This window comes from Polistes dominula, unplaced genomic scaffold (assembly GCF_049000335.1).
Source record: "Polistes dominula isolate Pdom_NZ unplaced genomic scaffold, Pdom_raw_medaka contig_74, whole genome shotgun sequence".
NCBI classification, from domain to species: domain Eukaryota; kingdom Metazoa; phylum Arthropoda; class Insecta; order Hymenoptera; family Vespidae; genus Polistes; species Polistes dominula.
This window is the reverse complement of record NW_028300953.1, coordinates 594,979-610,149: the sequence shown is the minus strand read 5'-3', so window position 1 is coordinate 610,149 and position 15,171 is coordinate 594,979. Positions and strand designations below refer to the sequence as shown.

At 39.0% G+C, this 15,171-nt stretch overlaps 1 protein-coding gene across 3 annotated transcripts in view; it reads left to right on the top strand.

Moving 5' to 3' along the window:
- The window catches only part of hth (Meis homeobox homothorax), a 359,920-nt gene that overhangs the window by 186,025 nt on the left and 158,724 nt on the right, over window positions 1–15,171 (top strand). For all 3 annotated transcript variants that reach the window (XM_089172519.1, XM_089172518.1, XM_089172517.1), the window contains one exon: window positions 13,508–13,618. In XM_089172519.1, coding sequence (XP_089028645.1) covers window positions 13,508–13,618 — 111 coding nt within the window. The remainder of the gene's footprint in view (window positions 1–13,507; window positions 13,619–15,171) is intronic.

The following is a 15,171-nucleotide window of genomic DNA, read 5'->3' as shown; positions in this document are numbered from 1 at the left end:
TTTTGCTTTCCTCATGTATCTTTGACTCTAAAGTTCGAAAGAACCTATATACAGTGATCTGTGGTGTATATATATATCCTTCGGTAATAAAGAAAAAAGGTCAGGTTTTGTAAAAACGTTGAGAATCGTCTGGTTTCTTCCATTCCGATAATATAAAAGGCATTGTGGGTGGAGGAAGAGGGCGTCGGCGATAAAGGTGACGTAGGGCGTCGCGAGGTCCGTCAAACTACGCCATCCTTTTTTATCTTTCTCGCTCCCTCTGCTGCTATACTTTGGTGGTGGCCTTCGAGAAAACCCTTGAAGCCCCCTCTTCCATCTTTTCTTCCTTCCTCTGGCAGGATCAAGGAAGAGCGCAGACTCCAAACGGCACCGGCGACCCTCCTGAATGGCGACCCTCACAAACCAATCGTATAACTGTTTCCATCCCTCTTCGTGCTCCGGAGTCACCCTTCGCGCAACCCTCTCGACGTCGTTACTGTTGCGATCTGCCCTTCTCCTTCTTCTTCCCTCTCCTTTTCCTTTCCTTCTCTCCACACACATACACACACACACACACACCCTTCAACCAACCATCGACAAAGAGAGAGAAACAAAATGTGCTTCTGCTTACATTTTCTTCCTAACGATGTTATTTTCGCACTTTAATCGTACCACCGGATTACCACCACCCGTACTTCGATTATTTTCCTTTCCTTTTTCGATTTTTCGATCGAACCTTCATCGTGTTTTTCTTTTTCTTTTTCTATTGCGCTCGATTATTCCTTAGAACTTGAAGAAACTCATTGTGGGAATGCTTAGATGTTTTATCGATTTGATACTAAAGTTCTTCGTGACGATGAATGTAGGAGGAAATGTTTCTATGTTTGGATTTTATTCGATTAAATAACGATTTGATAAATAGTTTATTTTCAGAACTTTATATTTAGTTTATCTATATACATATATAAAAGTGTGCGTGTATGCGTGTGAGTATATTTTGTATATGGAAAGAAAGTCAGATAGAGATTTGATTAATAGTTTATTTTCAAAACTTTATATTTAGTTTATCTATATATGAATGTACATATATGTTTTATACGAAAATAAAATCGTAGGGAGAGAGAAAGAGAGAGAGAGAGAGAGAGAGAGAGAGAGAGAGGAAAGATTTTGTTGTAAGGTATACGCATTCCCGTTATCGTTATTCTTCCACGTCGCATTTACTGTCTTCTTTTCCGTGTTCGACCGATATTAACCTTTTCTCCACTCCCTTTCTTTCCTTCCTTTCTTCCTTCTTTCTTTCTTTCGTTCTTTCTTGCTTGCTTTCTTTTACAGTGCATGCACGAAATCGTTTCCCGTTCACGAAAGGAACTTTGAACGTCTTCGCTTAGCAAACGTTGTTTCGTTTCCAACGATATTCTACAATGAGAAAATGAATTCTTTAAAACGAACATGATCGTGATCTTTAAAACTCTTTCAATATACACGGTGAATCAAAAAGAACGTATAAAATCCAATTATTTGATCATTTTAGTATCTTTCTTCATCTCGTAGAAAATATTTGCAATTCCATTGACATGTTAAACAAAATTAAAATGAGAGAGAGAGATTTTCTTGAGTTTGTTTAGTTAGTAGTGGTAGGTACCGTTTGTTTCCCGTTAGCTAATGGAAATGTTATTTGCATCGTCGAAGCATATTATTGGAATCTTGATCGACAACAGCGAAGCATGTTCGCCAGCTACGATTTGCAATTATTGTCGGCGGTGTTATCGACGTACACCTGTCGTGTTGCCCCAGAGTTGATAGTCCGCGTCGTACGACTTTTCCCTTGTACACACTGTGCCAGTCACGTGACGGATTTCCAAGCACCAATATCAAAGAGAAAAAGTTCATCTCTGAATATACAAAACTGACTAACTCTGACTGACTGACTGACTGACTGATTCTCAAAACAAAAATCAAATCAAACTATAGGGTGTTATTTTATTTAGTAACATATCAATTTTATTCTTTTTTATTTTATGAAATACACTGTCATAAAAAGCAAAAAAAAAAAAGAGTAGCAAGAAAGGAAGGAAAGGAAAAGAAGAAAATGACAGAGTGGATGGAAAAGTTGCGACATATTTGTGTTGGTAGATCGAAAGGTCTTTCTGTTATTTTTTGTGCACTCGGGAGTTACACGTAGAAAGAGAAATGTATCGGAACGATATCGGGTCGGGAGCTTCCGGGCAAAGAAATATAAAGAAACGAGGCGCGCCCCCGGGACAAAACAGCTGACGCCATGGCTGCCGATGCGAGCTTTCCTTCCTTCCTTCTTTCTTTCTTTCTTCCTTTCTTTATTTTTTGCTTTTCTGTTCCTGCTTCCGTCGCTGTACTTTCATTCGCATCGTGGGATTTAAAAACAATTCGGTAAATTGCATCCTCCTTGCAACGGTGATCCTTAGAAGAGGACAAAAATATTGCAAAGATTTATTTTTTACACAGGATAGACATAATTAATATAAATGTATTGTAATATGGTTCTTAAAAGTTTAAACAAATTCTAAAGTAGCAATATAATAACATATTGTTTGATAATTTGATCAAACGACAATGCTTTGATTTACTTGTAGATTTATTACATATAGTATATACATATATATATATGTTTAAGTATGTCAAGGTACCCCAAAGGAGACGAGACGAATTTATAGGCGGGTGAGCTCGAGGCGAAGCGTATGATTGCAATAGCGGCGGTCTGCCTTTGTGTCTCATATTTTAATAACTCACGGTGCATAAATTAATTCAGAAGCCCGATATCGTTTGATTCGCCGCTATGACGCCATGTCCATCGGTGCACTCCATTCTCTCTCTCTCTCTCTCTCTCTCTCTCTCTCTGTTTCTCTTTTGCTGAGCACAGTCGCTTACTCGGCTTACACACATGCCGATGCACGGTGCACCTCACCAGTAATACGTCATGGAAGGAAGAAAGAGAAGGAGAGCATGCGTGTGCACCTTATACACCCGCCACAGTATTCTCTTATTTTTCTTACCTTTTTCTTTCTTAACTTTTTTTTTACTTCTTCTTCTTCTTCTTCTCTCTCTCTCTCTATTTCTCTTTCTCTTTTTTTCCTTTTTATAACCGCCGCACACTGCTGCGGTCGATGGAAGCCTCTTTGACGATTCGACAGCCGCCTTTAAGAGCACCGCTCGTACTTTTTAACGATAAGCTACGTGTCCGCCGACGCGTATGATTGCACCAGAAAAAACCATACGCGCGGCTCTCGGTTATAATAATAGTAACAACGTACAACGAGACGATTAAAAAAAATAGCTTTCCATTTATTTTTTCCCCACCCTTGCCCCCCCTCATTTTCTTCTTGACAAATCAATAGTTCGTAAACTTGATTATTTTTTGATTATTGATGAAAATTTTACCTAATCGTTTGTAATATATGTGTCAAATGTTGTGTGTGTGTGTGTGAGAGAGAAACGAACAGAATAACTATACCAAAGCAGAGATAATAAATAAAATCGCAAATACGCGTAAATGTCAGCCGAAGAAAATGTTATTGCAAATAGTGATAGTAACAATAACGGGAGAATAACAATAGGTAGTGGTATTGGTGGTGGTACTGCATACACAAATGAAAGAAACAACATCTCGGTCGTGGATTTACGTAGCTTTCAGACTATTGCTGAAAAACGTGAAATCGTCCGATGCATATGATTATTTATTGCTTTCGAAACCCGAGCGGACGTTTATATTGCGCTTTTCTATCGTACCCAGGTACGTACCGTGGCTGATAATGGAACTGGATTAACGTCGGCTTCGACTATTTACGAGCCGTCACGCACGTTACGCGAGGAAAACGAGACTTACGCAACTTTAACGTCCTCATTTTGATCTTCGACTTTGTCGCAGAACGAATTCCCCTTGATTCCATAAAAGAGGAGGTAGTGTTGGTGATTGAAGAGTAGGAGAAGGAGGAGGAGGAGGATTATTGTAGAAGTAGGGATAGAAGAAGGAAAAGGTGGAGCCCGGAAAAGTCGGGATGGAAGCTCGATTAGCTGTAATTTTTACGAAAAAAGGGAGAAGGAATCCTTCTCCATTTGTTCTTTCTCTCTCTCTCTCTCTCTAGGTATTTTTTTTTTTTCGTTGTAATGTACATTCCAATTCATCTTCGTGCTCGTATAACACCATTGTATCCCGCTCGGCTCTCGGAGAAAAGCAATTCCGTGTTTTTCGCGAAAAAGAGCACCGAGGCATCTCTTTCGATTCTAACAAAACGTTCTCGCTCGGGTTGCTTCTCTCTCTCTCTCTCTCTCTTTCTATTTTTTTCTGTTTTTTTCTTTACTTTGGTTCTCTCGTAGCTACCGGTTCTATCTTTTTCTTTCTTTATTTCTTTCTTTCTTTCTTTATTTCTTTCTCTATTTCGCTCGCCCTTTGACTCTTTCCCCTCTTTCTCGTTCGTTCTTCCAACGAGAACGCCACCCACCATCGCGGATCAATACACCGTAGCGAAGCGGCAGGCCCCCGTAAATGTGATTGTTGCTCGATTTCTTGCGTCTTAATTGCCTCTCGCTTAACGACGTAATTACCCGAGAAAAAAAGATGCCGCTCTTGCTCGGCAGGGTCAGCACTCTCGGCCCTATCCTTTTTCGTCGCGTTCGTATCTTCTTTTCTTTCTCTTTTTCTTTTTCTTTTTATTTTCTTTTTTTTTCATTTTCTTTCTTTCTACGCTTGTACATCTCTCTTTCTCAAGAGTATCGCCTTTTTCTTACTTTAAATGGCATCGTCAAACACGAGTGACTCGTGTGCATCGGTCGCATAGTGCAATCATTGTGTCCTCTCCTTAAAGAAAAAGGGGGAATACCCTTTGACTACTCGTACAACACTCTTTACATGAGAAAAAGAGAGATAGAGATAAGTTTAAGTGTATCAGTTCGTATATTCACCGACGCGTGGCGCTTCAGCTTGGATCGTCGTCTACTTGCTAACAGCACCGTTAGCTGGCAGCACGGGCAAGGCACTTTTAAGCCTCGTTCACAATACCTAATTCGAAAACCGCGAATATACAAAAAATTCTTTTTCAAACTAACCTATAATCGATGATCGAGTAATCAAATTAATCGCAAATTATGATTCGGTTAATCGTCGTTAATAGGAGATAGTAAAAGGATGCGATTAATAGCAAATAATCATGTTTTAAACACTTTTATGGGCAATTTGTAAGCAAATCCCAAATGGGATTGGTCGTAGTTGAACGTCCCACAACACACTTTGGTAAAATCTCTACAACAATTATATATCTTTCTCTCTGTTTTTCAGTCTTTTCGGTTACGCTCGATCGGGCCGTCGCTTTGAAATATAAACAGTGCATTTGCATGTTTTCCGGATTTAATTAGCTCCGATGCTATTATTAATTGGTCGCGGGAGGTGCGGCGGCAATGGTGGAGGTTGTGCGTCGATACGCGCGTCCGCAACCAACAGAGCCGTATTTACAATTTTCGTTCGTAAATAACAAAGCGCGGCGACGCCGCGGGCCGGATTTTAACGAGGGAATTAATAATCCCTCTCGGAACGAAACGCGGGGCTCGACGGTAGGGGGTTGAAGGGAGGGAGGGAAAGAGGGCCGTTCGAACTGCCGTATAACGACGATCTCGCATAACCAAAGCGGCTCGCTCGTACCGAAAAAAAAAATGGGAAAAAAGAGAGAAATAGAGAAAGAGAGAGAGAGAGAGAGAGAGAGAGAGAGAGAGAGAGAGCAAGAGAGAGAGAAAGGGTGCTGCTAACAGTTCGCGAATCTCTCGAAATTGCCGATTCACGAGAATTACGAGTCACGTTTGCTGAATGCTTGCTGAAAGGATCCTCGATTATATATTTTTTATTTTTATTTTTGAATTTTTATACTCTCTCTCTCTCTCTCTCTCTACTCTTTTTTTATACAGTCAATAATACAAGCGTTTAAGTTCCATTTGGATGCTCGATAAATGAGATGTAACTGGTAGTTCAGTTTCATGTTATGTGATTTGATTTTCTTTCTTGTTTCTTTTTTTTTTGTTTTTTTCGTTTAAAAAAGATATCGATTTTATTTAAAAAAGAATTCATTTGTACTACTGTATTTAGTTTCGCTAAAAGCATTCAACGTTTCTCGTTAACTATTTTTAAAAGTTTCTTCTTTCGTTCCGTTTCGTTTGCTCTTTGGTTGTTTGTTAATTTATTACGTTACCTCTTTTATCGGAATTTTGATAAGCTTGCTATATCGGCAAGTATATTTTTTTGTAATACGTTCTAATGTTAGTAAGCGTGGGAAGAGTAAAAAAAAAAAAAAAAAAAAAAGAAAGAAAAAGAGGGAAAAATTTCTTTCGCGTTGAACTTGGCAGAAGAATGACGGTGCTTTTGTTTCACGGTCATAATTCAAGTTACGCGCCGTGGGTCGGTCAGTCCGGGCACGAGCACGAGCACGACATAGTTTATCATCATTTGGTTCGGACCTGCCACAACATTTTAAATCTCTCTCCCTCTTTCTATCTCTTCTGGTTCTACTCGTACATATAACGTATAATATATGAACACATGCTTACCATAAACGAGACTTGAGTTTCTATCCTGTCGCTTTCTCTCGTATTTATTCTTATAAATACATATATTTCCTATTTAATATTGAAATAAACTTAACACAAATCACAAGTTGTAATAGTTAAATATAGATCTGTTAATTTATATTTTTCAAATTACATTAGAAAATGTTACATATAAAAAATGGAGAGAAATCCTATTGTAAAAGAAAAATTCACGTTCGATTCGTTTGGAATGGAGAAGATATAGTAATACTAGATAGCAAAGGGAAAGAGAGAGAGAGAGCGAGAGAGAAAGGTAGAGTCGATGGTCGAAGGGTTCGGTAACGTCAAGCACCGTCGATTCTCCGTGAATTTACGCTAAGTGCAACGGTGTTGCAGCGACGGGAGCGGTAATTCGGAGAACGTGGTCCTGGGGTCCCGGGGGCGGGTCGTAGGTCGGCAGGCAGAGTGCCAGAAAGAGAGGAGGACCATGCCTGGGAACCTCCTCCTCTTCAACTCTTCCTCTCCACCTATTTCTCCTTCGTTCCTCTTCTCCTTCCAACCAACTACTACGCACAGACCGACTCGGAATTGTAGCGCTAATTAAACCAACGCGTGTCACGAGACTGACGTCACCGTCCGTGATTCCTCAGCTTCTACTACGTCCTCCACCTCCAACTCTTCTTCTTTCTCTACCACATCCACCTATTTCACTCGTTACGCCTGGCCGATCCTTCGGATGCTCCGAGTTTGGACGTTCGAAGGGCGGATTTACGATGGGGTTTTATTCCAAACGGGAAACATGGCCGACCGGGATTCCATTGTAAATCGTAATTGATATCGTTTCGTTCGCGATATCATTAATATTTATCCCCGCGAGCATTCGTTAGATTCGCCCGATTGGAGCCGTTTCGATAACTTGCTACGTTCCGATTCGTCGGCGTGTAATTGCGCTCGATGCACGATTTCGCGATCGAATTATTTCGTTGTAATCTATACAATCGAAATAATAATCGTTTTCAATTCGAATAGAAAATATATAGGGTTGGTAAGTATATATAAGTATACGTACGTGTAGATAGAAGGGTTGCATGTACAAATGTGGGTGAAGATTCGTATCGAGAATAGTTGTCAATTTATTTCTCGTTTTAAATGAATTTCAATTTTCTCGCGTTAAAATTCAACAATAAAAGAAAAAGAAAACTAAGTAAAATATTAAAACCACCAAGCATAATGTCATTTAATAACAATTAATTCACGCGTCAACGTTAATCGTAACCTTTTAGCAAAGATAGTTGGGTTTTTTGATAAAAAAGAAAAAAAAAACACAAAAATTTCGCGAAATTATTCGTAAAGAAAAGCTACGGGAATTGTTGGTGATTGTGGTGTGGAGGGTCGAATTGCAACTCGCGGCGTTAAGTGCCAATGTAAATTTGGAGTTGGACGCCACCAACGCCATCGAGAAAGAGTGTTAATTGCGAATTTGCGTTTTATAGAGGAAGTTCGCATTCGTACGAGAGAGAGTATGTACAACTTTGCACACGTTTCATTCGTTCGTTGGTACGTTTGGTTGGTTGGTTGGTTGGTAGGTAGGTAGTTAGGTAGTTAGGTATATAGATAGATATACGTATTACTACATACGCAATGTCCACTGTTCTCAGCTGTCGTCGTTGAATTTACGTTAACACCTTTGTTCGATCTTATCTTCGGTACGGAGAGCGGGCCCTTCGACCGTTTCCATTACGCGCTTCTTGCCATTACGCGTTTAATGGTAATCGTGCGTCCGTACGACTCCAAATGCCAACCTATACTTCTCTCTTTCTCTCTCTCTCTCTCTTTCATATATGTGTGTACGCAAGCGCAGCTTGCCAGTCGAACGTGAAACGTTCATTCTTATCTTTATTCCATTCGCTAATGCGCCATGCTTTCCACGTTTGACGCTTATCGTAATCGTCCATACTTTTTAATACCTGAGCAATTAAGTAAGTCCCACCAATTCGTTTACAATTATGTCTCTTGTACGCTACTATTCGCTCGTTAATGTAAACCAATGGGTTGTGTAATTCCGAGTAAGAAAACCTACCAGGAGGGGAAAAAATAAACATATTCTTTTAATAATTCCAATACTTTATTTGGAAACTAAGAAGAGATACAAAAAAAAGGAATGACTTTAGTTTAAAGAAGAATCTTTGTTCACGAGAAGTAATAAAAGAGAGAGAGAGAGAGAGAGAGAGAGAGAGAGAGAGAGAGAGAAAGTCAGGTGGTTACACACTCGAGACCGAGTCGGCGAGATAGCGAAAATCGCGCGGCGTGCTGCATACAATTAATTACTATGCTCGAGTACTCTCTCTCTCTCTCTCTTTTGAGTTGTCCTCTCGGATTCTCTGTGTGGACAGCAGCCGGCGAGAGAATTCGATCCTTTCGCGCGGCGCTCGTTACGGAGTACCGGCGCGTCCTGTTTATCTATTTGAATTCGAAAGACGAGCCGAGCGAACGAGCCGCGGTCCCGCAACAAATTACGTTTATCGGTCGTCATTAATCACTCGACTCTCCTCGAACATCTGCGAGGAGGCCACCTCCCGTTTTCTTCTTCTTCTTCTTATTCTTCTTCTTCCGTTCATCTTCTTTCATTTTGTCTCTTACCAAAGACAAAATGACGCTTACGTTTACGTTTGAAACATTTCTCTCTTATTCGTTTTATTTTTATATTATTTTACTTCTCCGTTGATTTAAAAAAAAAAAAAAAAAAAAATGTCAAATCCGCTTTACCTAGCTAATCTTGCGAGAAGAAAATAATTTCAACGCCCGTTCGTTTATCCCCGATCGCTGATCTGAGGATTACTTTCGTCCTAAATAAAGAGAGAAAGAAAATATAGAAAGAGGGTGCCAACCTCGAATAAATTATGCGTCTGCAACATCGGTGCTGGTGGTGGTGGGTGGTTGAGAGAGAGATAGAGCTTAAGAAGGATAGATCGATAGATAGATAGATAGATAGAAGAAGAAAAGGATAGAAAAGGAAAGATAGATCGTTAGATAGTAAGAAAGAGAAAGAGAGAGAGAGAGAGAGAGAGAGAGAGAGAGAGAGAAACTAGAAGGAGAGCAGGTGCAAACTTGGCCTGTCAGGAAGTCGCTTACAGCTCGAGGACAAAAGCTTCCCGTGGGACTCGTGCTCCACTGGAAACGCAGGTCTCGGGACTAGGGACCGAATAGGACCAAGAGAAAGAAAGATACAGATAGATAGAGAGAGAGATGGAGGACAAGCCTAACTGTGAAATAACAGGCTTGCCTCCTCAACCCTCGTCTTGAAGATGTGAGCCTCATACGTCACTTCCTTACGGCGAAAGAGGGCGGCGTCTGAGGGTGAAAGCAAGTTATATTGATTTATTTATATCAAGGAAGCAACCTCTCTCTCTCTCTCTCTCTCTCTCTCTCTATCTCTCTTTCTGATAGGGTTATTGAGAAGATTATTGAGTACTACCTAAATCTTTCTATTAAACTAGGTTTAGGGACATTTGTGCATACCTGGTTTGTTTTTTTTTTGTACCAAATTTTGTCTTTGAAACTTAAATCAATATAATTTACACAAGTCATTTTCCAGCCAATATTTAATGACACGCATGTGTCAATACATAAACCATTTAAATTTTGGATTTTCGTCGTGTATCATTTAGGGAATAGGAAAATGAATAATCCGAAGGAAAAGAACGGGATAGAAGGAAAGAAAAAAGTCAGAGAAGAAGTCGGTCGCGTGCCAGTCGAATTACATTTCAATTTATAAACGTCAAGTTGGATATTCGGATGCAAAAGTAAAGCGATAGTCGGGTTGCTTGGACGATGATGACGTGGTCATCGTGCTGCTATCCATCCCGACCGTTCGACCGTTCCGTTCCTCCTCATCTTCTTCTTCTTCTTCTTCTTCTTCTTCTTGGTCTTGGTCTTGGTTTCTACATGACTCGGGCGCGTGGCATGACTGTCGCGAACACGCGAACCCGTAGACCGAAGTTAACTCGCAATTTAGCCACGGCGATCGTTCAAAAGAGACGTCTCACTTGATGCCACTTAGCAAATCCTCCCTCTCTCCCTCTCCACCCTCTTAATTCTTTCTCTTTCTCAATCCCCTTTATTCTCTTATTTTTTTTTTCTTTCTTCAAATTCTTTTCTTCTCTCTCTCTCTCTTTCTTTCTCTTTCATCAATTGGTTATTCCAAAGAATCCTTACGATTTAAAAGACGAGAAATACTATTTAAAAACTTACTCGCGTGCAGTAAAAGACCGATTTTAAATTGGCAATTTTAATAAGAAAATATTTTCAAACTTATGATCGAATTTAAACACCCTTATTATCGTTATTTTCAATATATCAAGAATAATTGTTGGAAGAATTTTGTATGAGTCTCTTGAGAGATATATCTAAGTACTTAGACTCTTACTTACTTACTAACATACATACATACATGCTTGCTTGCTTACTTACGTTACGCTAGAGAATAGAAAGATTTTTCATATTTTCCCACGGTAAATCAAAACTCGTGGGGTTAATGGGCCCAAAGCGTATGATTACAAGCTGTCTCCGAACGCTTATAAATCTTTTCTCATCGCCCTAGGATTCTTACTACAGGTATACAAAAGTATCTCTCTTTTCTTTTCTTTCTATCTTTCTCTTTCTTTTTCTTTTTTTTTTTCTCTACTCGTTCAGTGGAATCTCGAAATAGCGGTGACGCACGGTCGGCGTGCTCGTACTGGTCCAACCAGACGAAGAAACGTCTTCGAATATAATCCTGATATATTATTTCTTTCTTTCGTCTCGACGTTGTATATACCTAATACCAGATAGAAAAAGATATGCATATGTATATATATATATATAGAAAAAGGAGACAGAATATTGAAACTTCCTTCAAGAGAAGTGTAAAAACAGACACCACATCGATATCAGTTGTTACCTTCCTGTTCGATCAAACTAAGAATAGTTGCATCTATGTGTGTGTCTTTATTTTTATTCAATAGAGTGTTAACAGTTCACATATCTTACGTAAAATCATACCACATATGGTGCTAGATAGATTTTCTCTTAACAAGTTACTATCATCCATATGTTGTACTTATGCTGTTATGTTTGCCTCCGGTGATTCAAAAATAATCGCCATAACCCGTCATTTTACCCTCGACCACGAATTGTCCCACCTACTTTAACCGCAACAACCGAGTTTTAAGGGCCTATCATTTTCTTCGGACCATCTAATCAATGTTTTCTAAGAGAATTATGGAATAATAAAGACGCTCCTTCATGCATTCCATCATTCACGAAGGGAATTGGATTTTTTTTTTATTTTTTATAATACTTTCCCATGTTTAATGTTAAATATATATATATATATGTGTATGTGTGTGTATATTTGAGACATCGGCTTGTCACAAGAAATGTTGCTACATCGTACGTGTCTAACTAAGTGACATGTGGTAGCGAACGTATTAAGGATATAATTTTCATAGAAATAGAAGAGAATGAGTGAGTAAGGGAAGAAAAGGGAAGGGGTAGAGATAGGAGGGTATATTCCAGAGATAAGACTATATCCTCTCTCATCCAGCAAGACCTTTTCCTTTCCCCTCTCTCTCTTTCTCACTCTCTCTTCCTTGCGAAATTACTTCGCTCCGTGGCTTACTCTTATCCCGTACGGTGGCACCCTTTCTTACCGTGTATCCTCATTCGCTCGGGATCTACGTGGAAATAAAGTAGACGCCTTTTCCTATTTTCGCATCCGGAAAATTGCACTTACCTTCTCGTCTCTCTTCTATCTTTTCTTTAGTAGACAATAATAATAATAATTATTATTATAAATTATATAAGACTTAATAAAGTTAATGACAGTGATGATTATTCACAAAGTATTGGTTAGTTTGTTGGAATAATATAAACTATATTTTTTTATTTATTTTAATCGAAATGTTACGATCACGAGTCTTTTTTTCACGAATCTCATCGCGAACGTCCATTAAAAAAGAGAAGTCGATTAAACTTACGTTTCGTGTAGTCCCCGAATATAAATTTGGAGATAAAAGCAAATGTTGTCTCTCTCTCTCTCTCTCTCTCTCTCTCTCTCTCTCTCTCTCTGTCTCGTTCTCTCTCTTTTTCTCTCTTGCATACGCGAGCAAACTTCTATTTACTTTACAGCACGTCGCTTCGGAGTTTATTCCGTGATAATAAATTTTTTATCGGACTTTCGCTCGTTCGCGGATAAGCGCGCGATGCATTTATCGTGCTGCACCGTTAGGCGGATAAACGATCGAACGAATAACGCTCTGTAATCGGACGTGCTCTTTGCGGCGCTTATTCAATTATTTTTATCACGACTTTATTGTTTCCGGTTCTCGGTGTATACGGGGTGGGGAGGAGGGACGAAAGAAACTAAACGAAGTTATATCATTTTCGTCACCTACTTTTTTGTTTGTTTGTTCTTTCATCAATACGTTTCAATTGATATCTTTCATTAGAATATATGATAAATTTATTTTGAATTTCGCCAAGTTTAAACCAAGTTCAATATGTTAATGTAAATAAGTGTGTGAGTGCGAGGCAAACATAGAAGAATCCTCTCTTATGATGTGTTTGTGTGTTTGTGTATCACGTGACCGTGAGATTGCTTAAGCTATAAGATGATCTCGTGTTTCTTTCTTCTACAAGACTCCGATGTGAACGTACGTGTTGTTTACGTTGAATAAAATATATTGGTAATTAATTTCAAGCTTTACTAATGATTTCATTTATCCAGCTCTTTTAACTATCATCTAATAAATAATTTCACGATAAAAATATCTACATATATTCAAAGGGGTTAATCTCTAAAGGGATAAAAAAAATGTAATAAAATAATATTGGTTACTCTCTGATGCAAATCAATGAATACAAAATTATCGATAATAAAAATATTTTTGAAAGATAAAAAAGGATATATAATAATAATAAAATTGTGTTAATTTTTTTGAAACAGGAAAATGGTGTCCGCGTAGAGAATGGAGTTCGCCGCCGGATGCGCAAAGAGTGGCGAGCGATGCTGCGCGTCGTGGGGTCCTTTATTCCTCCGTCTTCCTCGGCAGTCCCGGTAAGTTTATAAGAAACCAAAAAAATGTGCATTCAAATGTATATACATATTAACACACCCACATCTATATATATATATATATGTATACATATATAAAATACATAGGGGTATCTGAAGCATATCAAAAGCTAAGTTAACAAGCCACCCTGAAGAAACAGCTTGGTATCAATCTCAATCAACCCTCGCAAGTTAGATAGAAAGAGTTAACTATATATGTATATATGAAACTCGTATTCCTATATGAACAACACACATAAACTTCTATACATTCATACATACATACATCTTGGTACACTTAACGACATTTTTTCGCGCGCGTGAACACTCTCCGTTTCGATGCCATTAATCATGGGAATATTATCAGTGCTAGTTTGCACGTACGTTCGACGAGATAGGAAAAAGACGGTTGGGGGAAAAAAAGGGGGAGGCGTAGGTGTACGTAGTAATACCTATATGCAAAAGAGACCTCTCTCTCTCTCTCTCTCTCTCTCTTTTCTCTATCTCTCTTATTCTTGTTGACGAGGAAAAAGAAGAGAAGGAGGGCGAGTTGTACACGCACAGGCACAACGATGGGAGGAGCGAATCGCGAACGTAGCATAAACAAGTTTTAATCGTGCCTCGAGCATTCGCCGCGTTGAATAAATATTGATATCGGCTGACGCGACGGCCAATCAGAATCGGGGCTTATAAAACAGGGCGCTTACACCTCTGTCTCTCTCTCTCTCTCTCTCTCTCTTTCTCTCTTTCTTTTTTTTCTCTTTCTATCTATATGTCTGTGTCTCTCTCTTTTCTCTCTCTCTTTCATTTCTCGAGCACGGTGACGCACACGTATAATACAAAAACAGCAGCAGCAACAGCAGCAGCAGCTGCTATCGCACGAAAATAATGATCATTATTCCGACTTCGTAATTGCGACGAAGGTTCGCTTGATAGATTCGACCCATCGGGAGGGAACTGGGTTTTACTTATTTCCATAGTTTCTTTTTTTTATACACACATTTTTTTGTATATCATCTCATAGGAATACACACTTTGAGCGTTTTACGTGATTTGTCAATTTGATGGGTTCAAATACAATGTTCAAAAGATACCCACACTTTTATTAATTGAACTGATCATCATCTTAATTATCTAATGTTTAAATACATATTTTTCTTTTATTCTACTAGTCTGTCTTTGATTACTAATCCATGACAGTAGATTATAAAAAAGAAGAAAAGTCGCGACGAAAAATTTGGGGAATCTTTTGAAGAAACTTAGAGAAATAAGAAAAGGGGGAAATAAGTAGGATAGAGAATGAGCACTTTCTCTCGTTGATAAGTAATCGAATGAGTAATCGGGCCATTCCGACGGGTACCTAAAGGTTCATCACGAAAAGACGGGGAAATATATATGGCATGCGCATGCGCACCTATCTTCTATCTTCCTCTTTCTTTCTCATCCTATCCTCCTGCGTAAGTATAAGTACACACACATATATATATCCATCTCTCTTTCGAAAGGTAAAGGATGAGAGAGTGAGTGAGAGAGAGAATGGTCCTTCTGCCCGTGCA